This window comes from Nicotiana attenuata, chromosome 6 (genome assembly GCF_001879085.1).
Source record: "Nicotiana attenuata strain UT chromosome 6, NIATTr2, whole genome shotgun sequence".
NCBI lineage: Eukaryota > Viridiplantae > Streptophyta > Magnoliopsida > Solanales > Solanaceae > Nicotiana > Nicotiana attenuata.
Window position 1 is genome coordinate 10,953,143 of NC_031994.1, and position 18,066 is coordinate 10,971,208.

An 18,066-nucleotide genomic window follows, 5' to 3' on the forward strand; every position below is an offset into this window, starting at 1 on the left:
TGACTTCGTGCAAAGACCGGGGTCCACTTTTTCGAAGGTTGTAATATCCTCCTACAAAATGTGGATGATTGAGCCATCTTCGCCACCACCCCAGATTCATGAGCTACTACTATTTTCACAACCGAGGGTCCAATTTATATCAAATCAAGTCCGTTTCCTACCAAATTTCACAGATTAGACTTAAACGTTATTTTAGAACTGTACCGGGCTCCGGAACCAACATACGGGCCCGATACCATCACATTCAAGCATTATTCAATTTCCAAACTTCCTATATTTTTCAGTTAAACAATTTTCTTCAAAAATTCATTTCTCGGGCTAGGGACCTTGGAATTCAATTCCGGGCATACGCCCAAGTTCCATATTTTTCTACGGACCTCCGGGACCCTCAAATCACGGGTACGGGTCTGTTTACCCAAAATATTGACCGAAGTCAACTTAAATTTAATTTTTTAAAGGCAAAATTAGCATTTTCTCAAATTTTTCACATATGGACTTTCCGGATATACGCCCGGACTGCGCACGCAAATCAGGTGAGACAAAAGGAGGTTTTAAGGCCTCGAAACACAGAATTGACTTTTAAATCAAGTGATGACCTTTTGGGTCATCGCAAAATATAATAGTATATTATATAATATAATACTAAATTATTGCGGTATACAATATAACGTGATAATATAATATTATGGTATATAGTATAATTATGCAACACTATACTATTAAACTTTGTTCCTTTTTAAATTTCTTAAAATTTCCCACTAGCCTCCTTTTTCAATTTTCGAACAGAATTCTTATGCTTTTTCCAAAACTTTTCCTAAATGAAGTGTTTGATGGAGTCTTATGGAGGTATTATTGACTACATCAAAAGGAGATGAAGGAGTACACATAAAACAGTAATATACCTATTTAGTATATTTATATATCGTTTGGGTATATTATTGTCCTAGTAAATCCACTACCCAATGGCTCTTTCTCTCTCTTCTCTCTCTTCAAGTTTCTCTTTCCCCGCTAGTGCTCTCTCCAACCTTCTGATTTTCCGGCGCCGGCAACCCCGGGTAAGTGAGCCTCTCTCTGTCCCCGCTCTTCTCCCTCATTCCTCTCTCCTCCCCCCTCATCTCTCTTCTCCACCCCTTTTCTCTCTTTTCTCCATATCTTCTCCATCTTTTCTCTATTCCATCGCCGGGTTTCTGGCCGGCGACCTCCTAGCGCCCCTCCTCTGTCTTTTTTCTATTATCCTCACTCCCTTCTTCACTCTTACCCCCATAAACTCGTCTCTCTTTCCCTGCTGATCATTTTCCCCAACCCTTCTTGAGCCTAAATTTCAGTTCCGAAACCCTAGCAGCCCCGCCGGCGACCTCTGTCCGGCGACCCCCCTTGTTGTCCCTCCCTTTTTGACTCTGTCTAGGTCCACCCCTGGGACAGGTTGACAGCCCCCCTCCCTATTAGTTTCGTGGTGGTTGTGTGTAATTTTTCAGGGAACTAGTTGCGGCTGCCCAGGCAAGCACGAGGCGTACGGGCGAGTAGAGCGGAGCATCACCGGCTAGTGCGTGCAAAGGTTGGGGGGAGTTGGAAGGACGCACGACAGATTTCTGTGACCTCGGGTGCATCAAGTCATATTTCCAGGTTCTTGCCATCGGGAGTTGGTACCTCCCGCTTTCTTGTTTCTTTCTTTATGTTAGTTAAATTGTGACTATTTAATTAACATCACTTTAAGCATATTATTAGAGCACTTGTAGTTGCTACCTGTTATCTTCTAGTTTGGGTCTGTGTTAGTGTTTTCCGGAGTTTGTCGTAGGTATAGTGGTTGTGGTCTAGGATGGTAAAGTAGGGTCATGTCCTCGAGGGGTGCCAGGGGTGAGAAGGGGGGTAAGGAGGGGGTCAGTGGATGGGACGAGAAACAAGGAGGGTAAGGGGAAAGAGGGAGCTTATAGATTGAGGATCGGGTCGTGGAACATAGGCACGCTGACGGGTAAGTCTATTGAGCTGGCAAAGATTCTCCAGAAGATGAAGGTTAATATAGCTTGTGTCCAGGAGACTAGGTGGGCAGGGTCGAAGGCGAGGAATGCGGACGGGTATAAGTTATGGTACTCTGGAGTCGTGAGGGGTAAGAATGGAGTAGGTATCTTGGTGGATAGGGATCTTAGAGAGTCTGTGGTTGAGGTTAGGAGAGTGAATGATAGGCTAATGTTTATTAAGTTGGTGATTGGTGAGTGCACCCTCAATGTTGTTAGCGCTTACGCGCCGCAAGCGGGCTTGGATGAGGAGGTTAAGAGGCGCTTTTGGGAGGGTTTGGATGAGATTGTGCGCAGTATTCCACCTACTGAAAGGTTATTTATTAGAGGGGATTTTAATGGCCATATTGGGTCAGCTGCTGGTAGTTATGGCGAGGTGCATGGTGGCTTTGGATTTGGGGATAGGAACGGAGGAGGTACTTCGCTGCTAGACTTCGCCAAGGCTTTCGAGCTGGTGATTGTGAACTCGACTTTTTCGAAGAGGGAGGAGCATCTGGTTACTTTCCAAAGTTCGGCGGTGAAGACTCAGATTGATTTCCTTCTCCTCAGAAGGTGTGATAGAGGATTGTGCAAGGATTGCAAGGTTATTCCGGGAGAGACCCTCGCGACTCAGCATAGGCTCTTAGTGATGGACGTCGGTATTATGATGAAGAGGAAAAAGAGGTATGCTCGTGGCCGACCGAGGATTAGATGGGGAGCTTTAATCAAGGATAAATCCTAGGAGTTGGATGGGAGGTTATCCGCTATGGGAGCTTGGAGGAGTAGTGGAGACGCGAGCACTATGTGGTCAACGACCGCGAACTATGTGAGGGAGGCGGCAAGAGAGGTGCTAGGGATATCGAAGGGTTAGTCTGGCAAGCACCAAGGCGACTCGTGGTGGAAAGACGTAGTCCAAGGTAAAGTGGAGGCAAAGAAGGTAGCTTACGCGAAGTTGGCAGGGAGCACAAGCGAGGAGGAGAGGAGAGCGAATAGAGAGGTACAAGGTGGCAAGGAAGGAGGCAAAGCTGGCGGTCACGGAGGCTAAGAATGCAGTGTTTGGCCGCCTATACGAGGAATTGGAGGAGAAAGGCGGGGACAAAAAGTTGTTTCGGGTGGCTAAAGCGAGGGAGAGGAAGGCCCGGGATTTGGACCAAGTAAGGTGCATCAAAGACGAGGATGGTAGAGTATTGATGGGAGAGTCCCAGATTAAGCAGAGATGGCAAACGTACTTCTATGGTCTTCTAAGCGAGGAGAGGGACCGGGATATAGCGCTAGGGGACTTGGGGCATTCGGAGAGTCTTCGAGATTTTAGGTATTGCAGGCGCNACCCCATGTAATGGTAAGTGCCGAGGCTAACCTCGACGAGGTAGTGACGAGGCTAGGACGGGGCAATTACAATATAACCCGCATACAGTATATAATAAAGCTAATGAAATTTCAGTTGAGTTTTGGAAGTGTGTGGGTAGAGCAGGATTGGAGTGGCTGACTGGGTTGTTCAGTGTAATTTTTAGGACGAAGAGGATACCGGAGGAGTGGAGGTCGAGTATAGTGGTACCGTTGTACAATAACAAAGGTGATATCCAGTGTTATAACAATTATAGGGGTATCAAGTTACTTAGCCATACCATGAAAGTCTGGGAGAGGGTGGTGGATATGAGGGTGAGGAAGACGACGTCTGTATCCGACAATCAGTTTGGGTTCATGTCGGGTCGCTCCACTACGGAAGCTATCCACCTTATTAGGAGGTTGGTGGAACATTACAGGGATAAGAAGAAGGATCTGCACATGATATTTATTGACTTGGAGAAAGCATATGACAAGGTCCCTAGGGAGGTGCTCTGGAGATGTCTTGAGGCAAAGGGCGTGCCGGTGGCCTACATAAGAGCGATCAAGGACATTTATGATGGAGCTAAGATTAAGGTTAGGACTGTGGGAGGCGACTCGGAGCATTTCCCGGTTGTTATGGGATTACACCAAGGCTCTGCGCTTAGCCCGTTCTTATTTGCCTTGGTGATGGATGCATTGACACACCATATTCAAGGGGATGTGCCATGGTGTATGTTATTTTCTGATGACATAGTTCTAATTGATGAGAGAAGGGTCGGTGTTAACGAGAGATTGGAGGTTTGGAGACAGACCCTCGAGTCTAAGGGTTTCAAATTGAGCAGGTCTAAGACAGAGTACCTGGAGTGCAAGTTTAGTGCTGAGTCGAGGGAAGTAGGCAGGGACGTGAGGCTTGGAACACAGGTTATCCCAAGAGAGATAGCTTCAAGTATCTTGGGTCGATGATTCAGGGGGACGGAGAGATCGACGAGGACGTCACTCATCGTATAAGGGCGGGCTGGATGAAATGGAGGCTTGCATCTGGAGTCTTGTGTAATAAGAAAGTGCCACCGATAATCAAAGGTAAGTTTTATAGAGCTGTGGTTAGACCGGCCATATTGTATGGGGCAGAGTGTTGGCCGATTAAGAACTCCCATGTCCAGAGAATGAAGGTAGCAGAGATGAGGATGCTGAGGTGGATGTGCGGGCACACTAGGATAGACAAGATTAGGAATGAAGACATTCGGAAGAAGGTGGGCGTGGCCCCTGTGGATGACAAGATGCGGGAAGCGAGGCTCAGATGGTTCGGGCATGTGCGGAGGAGAAGCCTTGATGCTCCGGTGAGGAGGTGCAAGCGGCTGGCCGTGGTGGGTACGAGAAGAGGTAGAGGGAGGCCTAAGAAGTATTGGGGAGAGGTGATCAGGCAGGACATGGTACGACTGCAGATTTTCGAGGACATGGCCCTTGATGGGAAGGTCTGGAGGTCAAGCATTAGGGTTGTAGCTTAGGGGGTAGTAGAGCTTTCCTTACTTCATACAGGGGGTGAGGCGGGGTTGGATTAGGGTTGATCTTAGATGGCTTGCAGTTTATGTTGAATCCACACTATTCTTGCTGTTTATCTTAGCCCTGGGCCTTAGTTACTGGTTACTGTTATTGCATGTCATTTATCTTTTGGCTGTTATGCTTCTGTTACTATTACGATTTCTTCTGGAGTTACTAATGAATTGTCTTTTCTTATTTTTTTTATTTCCGTCTTTATGAGCCGAGGGTCTATCGGAAACAGCCTCTCTGTCCTATCGGGGTAGGGGTAAGGTCTGCGTACATATTACTCTCCCCAGACCCCACTTTGTGGGATTTTACTGGGTAGTTGTTGTTGTTGTTGTTGTATACTATTGTCTTTGACACTAATATGTTATTTTATTATACCGATATTCCATTTTTCATATTAATATATTATTTTGGTATACATTTGCTAGAAACATTTACAGTATACGTATGTAAAAATAAGATAAAAAATGAAAGAAAAAAGAAAAAGAGAACAAAAATATAATGTGTATATAAAAAGAAAAAGAAAAAAAAGAAAATCGAAAAGAAACGATCCAAAAGAGTGAATGGAACAAGATTATGGAGAAAATAAATAAATAAAAAATTAATTTGAAAAAAAAAATAAGTGAAATTAGAAGAAAAGGAGAAAAGAAAAAAAGAATACAAAAGACGGAAGATCAATTTAATGGCATGCTATGAAAACGGTATGACGGGTAAATAGGTTAAAATGGGTAAAACCGGGTAAATTATTTGGGATGTGTAGGTATTAGTGAATTTATCCCAATTTGATTTTGTCATGCGCATATGTGTTTTGTAATTTTGATTGTATATTGTATGAAAAAAAAAAAAATAACCGCTCTATTTTTTGCATTTATCCTTTTTGTTTTCTTTATCTTTTTCTCTTTAGTTTTTGCTTTCATTTACCTATTGTAAGCAATTGAGTTATTCATGAAGACAAATTTCACTAATGATAATTCTTAATTTATCTTTCTTTCTTTTGTGATATGCAGATGCAGATCGAAGCATAGTTCAATAGAATGAACAACTATGAATAATATTTGCGGAGCTTTAATGATACATTAAATTAAACTACAAAAGTCCGGAATAACACTTTTTGTCATCTGATTTTACCCATCACTACTATATAATTAAACGAACTAAAATTAAAACGTAATAATTTAATTATCTATGAGAAAACACAACTTTTCCAAAAAATTAAAATTGTTGGAGCATTTGACTAATCACGCCTCACGACCAGTTATCATTATTCTAATCCCAAAATGCTATCTTATTGATTCACCACAGTCCTCTACTGGTAAAGGAGAACTACATTACATATTCACATTAAGGAGAACTACATAGTCCACTTCTCAGTTTTTCGTTTTTTGTGGTGGGGTGGGGTGGGGTGAAGGGGTAGTAGGGTGGGTGGTAACGAAAAAATTGAAATTTGGAAAAAAAAAAAAAAAACCTTTTTTGGAGATGGGGTGGGGTGGGTTGGTGAGGGTGGGGAAGGTTGAGAAGGAGTTTTGGAAAATGTTTTCCCAATTGGAGAAAATGAGTTCATAAGGAAAATGTTTTCCAAAACATTTAAGCCAACCAAACATGGGAAAATTGGAAAACATTTTCCGGAAAATATTTTCCTTCATACGAAACACACCATTTCCTTATACAAAATAATTAATTATCTCTCTTCATTTATGCCTGTGATTTTGGTTCCAAAAGAAGACAATAATCGTCTCAAACTTGAATTTAAAAGAAAGAGGTGAATTACCAAAAGAACTAAAAGTCCCTTTTGGCCATATTCCTTTGAAATAAATTAAAAAAGTTCCGTTGCCGGGAATCGAACCCGGGTCTCCTGGGTGAAAGCCAGATATCCTAACCGCTGGACGACAACGGATCATTATTCATAACAGCGTTTCTATTACAAATGTAGGCTAAAGCAATTGCTGAATCTCCAGTATATTAGCAACCAAGTCAGAGTGGCTGGTCTCTTTTCATATTCAAAAAAGGAAGGCGCCTCTTTAAAGCAAGTCACCTAGGTTTTTAAAAAAAAATTTTAGTTTTGTAAAGCGGAATTCTCCTGATACTCCTATAGGCTATAATTAGGGGTGTCAATGGTTCGGTACGGACGGTTATTTAATAAAATTTGTACCATACCAATTTTTCGGTTATTCTATTATGTATAACCAAAATTAGACTTTTCGAAACCATCCCAATCATGTCGGTTTCACTTCGCTATCGGTGCGATTCGGTTAATTTTCGGTATTTTTTTAAATATCATGTAAAATTCACCAGTAGAAGTAGAATGCAATAACATATGTTCTTTTACAGGACTTACCAAAACTTTCTAGATATTTTTATTTTAAAGGGTGATGAATTAAAAAAACATGAAATATGGCTAGAGTATAGGTCCATCAACTATTCGACAGCAACGTAAAAGAAACTAAGTAAAAGCAAAGAAAATATAAATCACACGAGTGGAAAGATATTAACCAAGTTGGGACTCAAGAATAAAGTTTATATTAAATATTCAAAAAGATAAATCTAAATTGTATGAAAGGAAACATATTCAATAAATTGTAGTTTTCTACTCATAATCGATAGAACACTTTCTGTCTTGCTCTAATAAAGATACTTGAAATAACTTAGTTTAAGTATAAGTAGCATAATAGATTTTAGGAATTAGTATTTTGAGTTTAATTACTTGTTGGATTGTAACAGTTTTCATAAATCCAATTAAAAATTTAATGCTTTATTCGTATTAAACTTACTATATAAATAAATTTTTCACATAAAATTTATTCGGTACGGTTCGGTATTTTTTCGATTATTTTTATAAAATAAAAAACATGCCCTAATAATCGGTATGGTTATAGATTTATATAAAAACCCACGATTTCTTTAAAAGAAACCTAAAAATCAATTCGGTCGGTTTAGTCGGTTTTCAGATATCCATTGATACCCCTAGCTATAATATCCTCATGGTGGAGAATATGGCGTGCTTTAATTTAGAGGTAAATGCCATAACATTTGGCACGTATTACCAAATGTGTTGAATGGGTACGTTCAATTGAATCCCCTCTGTCGGATACAATTGTCATATAATTTGATCTTGTTTGATATAACCTTGTAACGTTTGTAGTTGCGGATCCAACCACATGTTCGCGATCACAAAATAGTGAAACACAGTACATTGTGGTTGAAGCGTGTTTGACCCAAAAGTTGTTTAATACTTTCTAAGCAAATCAATCAATGTAGATGAAGGGGTAAATCGTAGTCAACATTAATTGATACTGGATCGAAGAACATAATCGTAAAGATAGAAGAATCAATTAAAATGACACCTGGAAGGTTTTATTTGATTATAGAAATTCGGCCTGCCTCTCCTTGAAGAGGTTCAGGAGATTACAATCAAATTCTTCTTTCCTCCTTGGAGGTGGAATTTCTTTTCCTAAGATTGTTTCCTCTCCCTCTCTCTCTTGGAGCCCCCCCCCCCCCCCGCCCCCCTAAGGGGTTCTTCTTCCTTCTATTTATAGCCCAAAACTCCTCATGCTTATCACATTTGGTTTGGGCCGGGTCGGGGAAATGACCTCCCCTCATGGGTAGGCCTCAACCTCGACACTCATGTCAATAGCATCAATTAGGCGAAGTCGAATTTGTTGATTGCTGCTGCAGGGTGGCCGGGACGGGGTCCTTGCTACTGTGGTCGTGTGGTCGGATTCTGACCAATACAGTTAGTCCCTCCGTTCGTCGGGGTCGTATCTTACCGACCTCGGCGGACGGATAATGTTTGCGATGTAATCGTGGAAGGAGTCAGATCCGCGTGTTTTTCTTTGGTCGCGTTATAAATTTCGAAACTGCCCGGAGGCGTCTCTTTAAGGCTTCTTATACCGTCACGATGGTTTCGAAACCGAAGAGCCGGTTGATAAATGAAACATAGCTTTGTATCGGTGGTCACAGCGGCGCACGTTCCCAAGGAGCCGAATCGTTTCGGGCCCGGCCAGGTTCTGGTGGCGACCGTTGGTTTTTGCGCCCCGGAGAATTTGTGTCTTATAAATTGAAGGGATTTGTCACTCGTTTCTCACACTTTATTTCTTATCTTCGAGAGAATTCCCAGAATATCTCCCTTTCTATTAGTCTGAGTTCTTCTTGACTCCTTTGCTCGCGGTAATCTTGAGCTTTCCCGCTTCTTCCTCAAAGTTCCTCCCTCCTCTTGAGTTAAAAATGGCAGGAACTTCTTCTTACGGTAGACTTCCGGCTATCTCTCCGGCGGCGGGGACCCTGATCCGGCAGACGGAGACGTAGACCCGATGGAGTGCGAAGATGTTCCTTCGATCGAGGAAATTTTATCCCGCCCGGGGAAGGCAGTGGTGGATTTCAGCCCGATGGTGGTGCGAAGCAGGTAAATATTCCTCCTCTTACAGGGGAGATCGGAATAGCAGACTTAAGGGCACGATGGGGTATTCCTGGTTATGTCGAGATGGTGCCGGCGAAGAGAGAAGATAGGGTCCAGATCGACCGTCCCGGGTTCTGCTCATTCTATGCTTACCCCTTCCTAGTGGGGTACACACTTCCGCTTCCAATGTTGGTGGTCGACTTCTGTCGCTATTATGAGGTGTGTCCTGCCCAACTCTCTCCTTACCTGTACAAGTTGTTCCTCATGTCTATCAAGTACGCGGAGCTAGCTGGTCGGGAGGTCACTCTGAGACACGTGCTCAGCCTGTTTGCCCCCCAAAAGATTCGCGGCACTATGATCCATGCGCGTCCCCGAGGGTCGAAAGGTTTAGTGGTCAAGATGGACGACAGAACCAATCGCCGTTTTTTCGATAACTTTTTCTATGTGTGGACCGAGCATCTTGTAGCGAATCCGACTGGGATTCCAGAAATGTGGAATTTTGCCCGTAAGTCTTCATCCTTGACTAGTAGACTACCCACTTTGGCCTCGTTTTCTTTATATCATGTAAATATTGATCTATTTCGATGCTTTGCAGCCGAGAAGTTACCCCCGCCTCCTCTGGAGGGGATCCGAGAATGGGTCGAGGCCATTCTTCCTCATACGGCGGAAGTTCGCACATGGTCGACGTTTCATCTGAGATTCGGACGTAGGCCCCTCACAGGTGAGATAGCGCCCTTATTTTTTACCCGTTCTCTTTTGTTTCGATCTTACCTTTCGAGTATTGTATGTCGTGGCCAGGGACGGTTCGCAGTGTCAGGGCTCCTCAGTTAGCCTTCCGTCGGCCGTCGGCCGTCCGCGTCCACTCGTATCAGTGCGGTACCTGCAGCTCGCCCGTCGAGGGAGGCGTCGGTAGAATCTGTAGCCTTGGCCGCTCCGACCCGTACTATATCTCCGGAGGAGGGTCGGTCTGGTACCGTCCGTCCTCGGAACGACTCGCCATCAGCCGGGGAGGAAGAAGGGCCGGCAAAGAGGCGGAGGGTAGGGTTTGAGATGGTTCCTCCGGCGGTGATCAACTTGGATTCACCCCCAGAAAACCCAGAGGAAGGTGTTGTTGCGACGTCTATCGCTGAGGGGGAGCGGGTGGTCGGGGTTGTTCCCACCAGTCAGAGCTAGGAGAAATCTGCTGGTGTAGCGACCCAATAGGGAGTCCCCGCTGTTTATGATGCAGGACCTCTCGTTGTGGCAGAGAATCGGGCCCCTGATGCTGCCGTCGTGACCTCGAGCGCGCCGTTACCACCCTCGGCAGGTCGCGTCGCACCTTCGGCAGCTGAGAGGGGAAAGGGAGTAATGATCGACGAATACGAGTCCGAGTCTGACTTGGACCCTGATGATGTTCGGATGTTCGAGGAGGGCATTACTCGCTCGGTGGTCAATGCGGAGGGGTCGGCTCGTCTTGTTGGAATCCCCTCCGATGTGAACCTGTTGACACAAGGAGGCAACCTGGTACCACAATTCAGCTTGTTGTGTTCGGAGGCCGAAAACGAGTCCCTGAGGAATGTTTCGGATGTCGAGGTAATGGACGAAGTAGCTGTGATGGGCTTACGGGTATGTTATATCTGATTTTGATTTGTTTCTCCGTCGTTGCAGAATGAGCATTAGTTTAACTGCTTTCTTGTTTTGCAGACGTACATGTTGGAGGTAGAAAATATTCGCAGGGCCAATGTCCGGTCGAGGATCTTCTTGCAGATGCTGGAAAAATACCGTCGTTATCGCGATAGGTGCCGTGAGTTGCACGAACGGTTAAGGACTGATCCCCGCAACCGGGCTTTGGGTGAGGAGTTGGAGAAGAAGGACCGGGAGCTAATGCAGGCGCTCCGCAGCAAGAGCGAGCTCGAAGAGCAAATCCGCCTTAAGGACGAGGAGCTCGAGGTAGGCAAAGGGGCCGCTGCCGAATGCGAGCACCTGCAGGGCAAGTTACGAGCAATGCAGTTGGAAATGGAGCAGAGCCAGGCCAGAACAGCGGAGATGAACGCCGAATGGAGCGGGAAGTTGGCTGCGCTGGAAAGCACGGTTGCCGATTTGAAGCGTATGGAGAGGACAGCGTTGGATGCTTCGACGAGGGCAGCAGCCTTGGAGGCGGCAATTCGTGTACATAAGTCCGAGCGAGAGGCGGAGAGAGCTACTGCGGCCCTTAAGGAGGCGAGGCTCGAGGAGCGGATTGGCGCGGCTGACATGGAGGCCTTAGCCTTGTCAGATCGGGTTGCGGCCCTGGAGGAGGAGAATCAGCGGTTAAGGGCCCATGCTGGATAATCCCGTGTCGCTGTTCCCTGCCAGGCTCATGAACTCTGGGTTTATGCCGAAGCTCAACGTGATATTTTCAAGAACTTGTGGGAGGTGGGCACCGTGACTGAGGCACTTTCGAGGAGGCGCGCCAGAAGGCTCGTGAGGCTCGAGCCAACTATGGATATGATGTGGCAACACCCGAAGTTGATGGGGACGCCAGTGGTAATGATGATAACGACGGTGTTGGCGCCGTGTGAGAGAAAATCGAATTTAGTTGTTTGTTGTCTCTTTTTTTTTATTGGCTGGCATAGATCAGATGTAAGTGGCAATAGCCCGCATTTACGACTTCGTGAATAAAGAATTCTTCTTCGCTTCTTGCTTTATATTTCAGTTCTCTGGTGACTTACGATCTATTCGCGGGGTGGGGGCTCGTCAGACGAGTCCGCATTCCCCTCATGTGATGAAAGTTTCTGGTCGTAGGTTTCATTGTGAACCTTTCGAGAGGATAGCTCGTCTTGGTTTGAGCGAGGTCGAACCTGTCGCTCCTTGAGGGTATTCAGTCAGCCTGAATCCCAGTTCGAGCGAGGTCGAACTGTCGAGTTTTGATGGCGAAGGCTCTTAGCCTGAGTCCCAGTTCGAGCGAGGTCGAACTGTCGAGTTTTGATGGCGAAGGCTCAGCCTGAGTCCCAGTTCGAGCGAGGTCGAACTGTCGAGTTTTTATGGCGAAGGCACTTAGCCTGAGTCCCAGTTCGAGCGAGGTCGAACTGTCGAGTTTTGATGGCGAAGGCACTTAGCGTGAGTCCCAGTTCGAGCGAGGTCGAACTGTCGAGTTTTGATGGCGAAGGCACTTAGCCTGAGTCCCAGTTCGAGCGAGGTCGAACTGTCGAGTTTTGATGGCGAAGGCACAGCCTGAGTCCCCGTTCGAGCGAGGTCGAACTGTCATGTTTTGACGGCGAAGGTACTTAGCCTGAGTCCCAGTTCGAGCGAGGTCGAACTGTTGCGAAGGCACTTAGCCTGAGTCCCCGTTCCAGCGAGGTCGAATTGTTGAGTTTTGATGGCGAAAGCACTTAGCCTGAGTCCCAGTTCGAGCGAGGTCGAACTGTCGAGTTTTGATGGCGAAGGCACTTAGCCTGAGTCCCAGTTCGAGCTACGCCGAACTGTCGAGTTTTGATGCCGAAGGCACTTAGCTTGAGTCCCAGTTCGAGCGAGGTCGAACTGTCGAGTTTTTATAGCGAAGGCACTTAGCCTGAGTCCAAGTTCGAGCGAGGTCGAACTGTCGAGTAGCCTGAGTCCCAGTTCGAGCGAGGTCGAACTGTCGAGTTTTGATGGCGAAGGCACAGCCTGAGTCCCAGTTCGAGCGAGGTCGAACTGTCGAGTTTGGGTGGCGAAGGCACTTAGTCTGAGTCCCATTGTTTACATCGATGGTTCAACGCCTCGGGCGTTAAGTGTTGGCTTCGTTTTGGCCTGTGGATGTATGTTGTACTCGTGCTATGTTTGTTCGCTTGACCGTGGCACTCAGGTTGTTCCGAGGCGATTTTCAGTTCCTCGTTTGAAACACCTCTGCGCTGGTTTCCGGCCTGATACAGTATGGTGGATGAGGGGGGGATGCTCCATTCTTTTGCCCGGCGCTCGGGAGGAGAAGGGGGGACGCTTTGCATCACTTCTTTCCTCGCTCGGGCTATTTGAGGTCAACGGGGCAGAAGATTTCTGGCTCCCGTTGGGGCATTCGATTCTTTTTTTTTTGTTGATGCGCCTCCATTGACTCTGGTTTGAGTCGAATTTTCTTGTTGGTGTTTCTTGTTCTTCAATCCAGGAAGAACTAAGTGTTTTCACTAGGAATCCTCACAGACGGCGCCAAATTGTTTGACCCAAAAGTTGTTTAATACTTTCTAAGCAAATCAATCAATGTAGATGAAGGGGTAAATCGTAGTCAACATTAATTGATACTGGATCGAAGAACATAATCGTAAAGATAGAAGAATCAATTAAAATGACACCTGGAAGGTTCTATTTGATTATAGAAATTCGGCCTGCCTCTCCTTGAAGAGGTTCAGGAGATTACAATCAAATTCTTCTTTCCTCCTTGGAGGTGGAATCTCTTTTCCTAAGATTGTTTCCTCTCCCTCCCTCTCTCCGGAGACCCCCCCCCCCCCCCCTTCCTTAAGGGGTTCTTCTTCCTTCTATTTATAGCCCAAAACTCCGCATGCTTATCACATTTGATTTGGGCCGGGTCGGGGAAATGACCTCCCCTCATGGGGAGGCCTCGACCTCGACACTCATGTCATAAATAGCAGCAATTAGGCGAAGTCGAATTTGTTGATTGCTGCTGCAGGGTGGTCGGGACGGGTCCTTGCTGCTGTGACCGTGTGGTCGGATTCTGACCAATACAAAGCGCGCACAAAATATAAGAGCTTACCCTTTTTTTAAAACGGTGGCATTTAATCCAGTTTGCATGCATGTGTCTCAACTCTCAACTAATCCACCGAGCAACTTGTCCAATGTCACATGCACAAAGGTGGTTAAAATTGTAATTTTGCCAAGTAAATGGACTCATACCAAGTGCTGTAGTTATATTCGAACTTGAGATCTCCAAGTTGTTAATCGGACATGATCTTAACTATATATTAGGTCAAACTTTGCAAAATGGCACATTGATTTTCCTAAAGGTACGCTATTTCAAAAGTTTGCTGAGCTTCTTGATTCGGCATTTTTGAACCTAAGAAACGCTCGGATTCTATTTCGGTCATAGGTGTAAGCACCATAACAAACCATAATTATAAGTTACACTTGGTAAATAATTATATTTTATTTATTCAAACAACAAAAGGAAATCATGAACAAAAAAGCTCATCATAAAATAATAAAATTAAAAAATTAAAAACCACCTGTGGTAACCAGTGGCTCACATTGAAGCCAGTTGTTCCGTCTCTCTCTCTCTCCTCTTTTTTCCTTTTTCTGTCTAACGACATTTCCAAAATTCAGTTGTAGAGTCCAAGAAAGAGAAAAAGGAGAGAGATTTTCTCTCTCTTTTTTCCCTTTTCTTGAGAACGACTCTCCCTCACTTTTTGTTCCTTCTGAAATAAAAAAAGAAATATCAATTAATCAATTATATTGAGCATTCACATTTTCCCATCAAGTTTTTGAAACAATTTTCTGTCTTTCTAAACTCCAAAGACATGGCGGTATGATTCACAATTCTCTATATGTTTGTGTTCTTTATAAGGTTTAAAAATTGTATTTTTGAGTTCTGATTGTGAGCATTTGTTTTGTTCTTTCACAATGCATTGTTGATTTATATTTTTCTGTTCTATTAATATTTGCCCTAGATTATTTTGGGAGATCTTTTGCAAGTTATGGGTTTGAGGGGGAGCTTTGGAGAGACGATGAAGTTGTCTATGGGTGACCTATAGGTCACGTGTTCGAGCCGTGGAACCAGCCACTGATGCTTGCATTAGCGTAGGCTGTCTACATCATACCCCTTAGGATGTGGCGCTTCTCTGGACCCCGCGTGAATGAGGGATGCTTTAATTTGTGCACCGGGCTTCCCTTTTTGAAATTCATGATTCCCGGCCATATAAATGTCTTTTTAAGATATCTATCGGCCAATTTCATGTATGTTCGATACCAACGTACAAATAACTGTGAAATTAGATTATAGAGAACCTTTAGTTTTTTTCTTTCTTTCTTTATTTTGTATTTGTTATAATGGTAGTGAGTGCACACCTCGGCTATTTCATCTTATATTTACTGCCTCCTACCAGCATAGGCTTAAGGTTTAGACAGATAAGACGAAATCACAATAACATTTTTTTTCCTTTGTTGGAATTTGACCTTGATCCCATAGTTTTCATCCCACTTTATCGACCACCAGTATGTCTAAATCAAGTTAAACTTAGCTCCTATTAGCACATAACACAATGGAAGTGAATGATTCATTTAAGCAATACCGACTAGTTGGTTAAGGCTCAATATGATGTTTTAGTCATGTCTAAATCAAGAGCTTTTTTCCGGTCAGAGACCTGTATTCGCATATCAATTAGTTAGAAATATATGTTTTAGTCATGTTAGTACGTTTACTTTAAGTCGTCTACTTTCTACGAGTCATAGTCCTGTCTGAGTATATGCCAATTATAAGACTTGGTATAATTCTGGTTTATAAATTCAGTATCCAGTTAATTATGCAGTATCTTACTATTTTAGCATCAAAATTGTCGTAGTCTATACCACTCTGTTATGAGAGACAACTGAGGGTTATTACTATACCTTTACCATTTATGTTGTCATTAATAGGAGTATTTTCTCTCCTAACATGTAACATGTAAAAGGCAAAGATTAAAGCTTATGTGATTCATTTTCATTTCAATATATCTTGACATATATAGAACAGCATGATTCAGAGTTTTTCTTTTTATTCACTATAGGAAGGACGTCCACTTCCGAAGTTTGGCGAGTGGGATGTTAATGACCCGGCTTCAGCTGAGAGGTTCTCTGTCATCTTTAACAGAGCTCGAAACGAGAAGAAGACGGGCAAGATAGATCACTCACCACCAAAGAAAAACTACAAGCATACAGCAACTCTTGGAAAGCCTCAATCTGTAAGTTGTGGCTGATCGTCCTATGGTTATCTACCTGTTTTATGTTATCGTTGCCTCAAGTTTTGAAGCTTAATTTTGTTGGGAAAAATAGGACGTAGAAATAATATTCACAGTATAGGCTAGAGAACAACAATAAAAATGTAGTACCAAGATATGGTAATTAACGGGAATAAAAAGAGTAACAAGGACAAGTGCAAAATTCCTTACTAAAGTGTCTATGCTGTTACATAATTATATGATGAGCAATTGCCCATAATTGATAAAGGAAAGATTTTGTATTGTGTTGGTAATTCATCATTTTATGTCATTTTAAAAGAAAGATTAATTTTTGTCAAGAGAAGGTGTGCTCAGATATGTATATGATGACATTGAATGTAGTTTGAAATGGTTATATTAAAACATCGAATTTGGTTATACGATTTGATTCTTTTTTACAAATGCCTCTACAGACTGGAATATAAAAATTTGAGCTTTCTACTTTTGGCTTTTGCCTGCTATCTGAATTTTTATTATCCTACAGAATCACTTCTTTTCCAATTTGATACTGAGATTTTGAACTATCTTATACCTTTTCGCCTATTCTCCAATTTGATACTGAGATTTTGACAATACTGATATATTGTCAAAAGGCTCCTTTTTTACATCAACATGTTGCTTGTCTAGCGACATGGGAACGAAAAAAGGAAGGATAAGGATCGATGGGGTGGTCTCTCTCGCCTTTTGAATTGCAAAACAATAAAATGTATTTTAAAAAGTACTTGTGTTGGATTGACACTGCAAATCTAATCCAAATAAAATAGATATAAAAGTAACATTGGTTATATATGCATTGAGATCTTTCTATTTACTCTTTAGAGTTAGAAGTTGGATTTGTAATCCTGAAAATAGGGCAGGTTACCTGTTACAATAGGTGCCCGGTTCACAAGGCATCCCGCATTCATGCAGGGTCTGGTCCAGGGAAGCGTCGTACCCCAAGGGGTGTGACGTAGACAGCCTACCCTAATGCAAACATTAGTGGATGCTTTTACGGTTTGAACCCGTGACCTATAGGTCATACGGAGACAACTTTACCGTCGCTCCAATGACCTGATAATGTAGAAAATTCTTTATACTAACAGTGTATATAACATAAACTCTTAAAGTTATAAACAATCTAGAGTCATTTGTTCTAGACAATAACATTGTGGACATGTTGCTTTTTCAGAAGAAATGGTTCTGCTGTATGCGGTCCAGTGATGCCGATTGATGAACTCTGTTTGCTCCTAGACACTGCAATGGAAAGTATAACTTTTTTGAATACCATATGCTAAATAGTGTTCCAGAAGACTGGAGCTGTAGTCAAGCTGTGATGGATCCTGCTGGAATTAAACTTTGTTATATTATAATATTACTCAGATTACAGCTTTTTGCTACCAAAATATATTGCCCTATCTATGTGTTTCATTTTTTCTAATCTTGAGTTTGTTATTGTTACTGTTAGTTAACAAGTTTAACAGCTGATGCTTGACAAGTTCCGAAAGGAGCTCGTTCTCTTTATTTTGTCCAATTTCTTTTGTTTCATCGATTTTGTCTGGATCCCCCTTTTCTTCCGGAAAAGAAAGGGAAGAAGAAGGATCTTATTCAGTGGATCCCTCTTGTTCCTGTTTAGCTCTTTCCTGCGTACATTTTTCTTTTTATAGATATGATAAAACGATCGTGTCAAAATATATCCGTCTTTTACTCTTTGGTTTAATATTCTTGACTATAGCTTATAAAATAAGACAAAGAACAAGAAGAAAAAGACTTTTTTAGATTCGTAAGATCATCATAGAGCCCATTACTTTTTATTATTTTAGTTAAAATTTGGGATGAGTTGCTATATAGTGTAAGAAAAACCTGTTTGATATTTGGCAATACTATCAATTGGCACATAACGAGTTATGATGAAATTTCC

At 43.2% G+C, this 18,066-nt stretch overlaps 1 protein-coding gene, 1 long non-coding RNA gene and 1 other non-coding gene across 3 annotated transcripts in view; 2 read left to right on the plus strand and 1 right to left on the minus strand.

The window, feature by feature from the left end:
• LOC109227630 (craniofacial development protein 2-like) overlaps positions 1 to 2,733 on the plus strand; it is a 4,346-nt gene extending 1,613 nt beyond the window's left edge. The window contains exon 2 of the mRNA XM_019392830.1: positions 1,816 to 2,733. Within this exon, the coding sequence (XP_019248375.1) occupies positions 1,816 to 2,733 (918 nt within the window). The remainder of the gene's footprint in view (positions 1 to 1,815) is intronic.
• Positions 6,685 to 6,756, minus strand: TRNAE-UUC. The gene has a single exon. It is a non-coding gene; the product is annotated as a tRNA-Glu (tRNA).
• On the plus strand, positions 14,534 to 17,697 carry LOC109228173. The gene is made up of 3 exons (XR_002068320.1): positions 14,534 to 14,720; positions 15,960 to 16,133; positions 17,338 to 17,697. It is a non-coding gene; the product is annotated as an uncharacterized LOC109228173 (long non-coding RNA).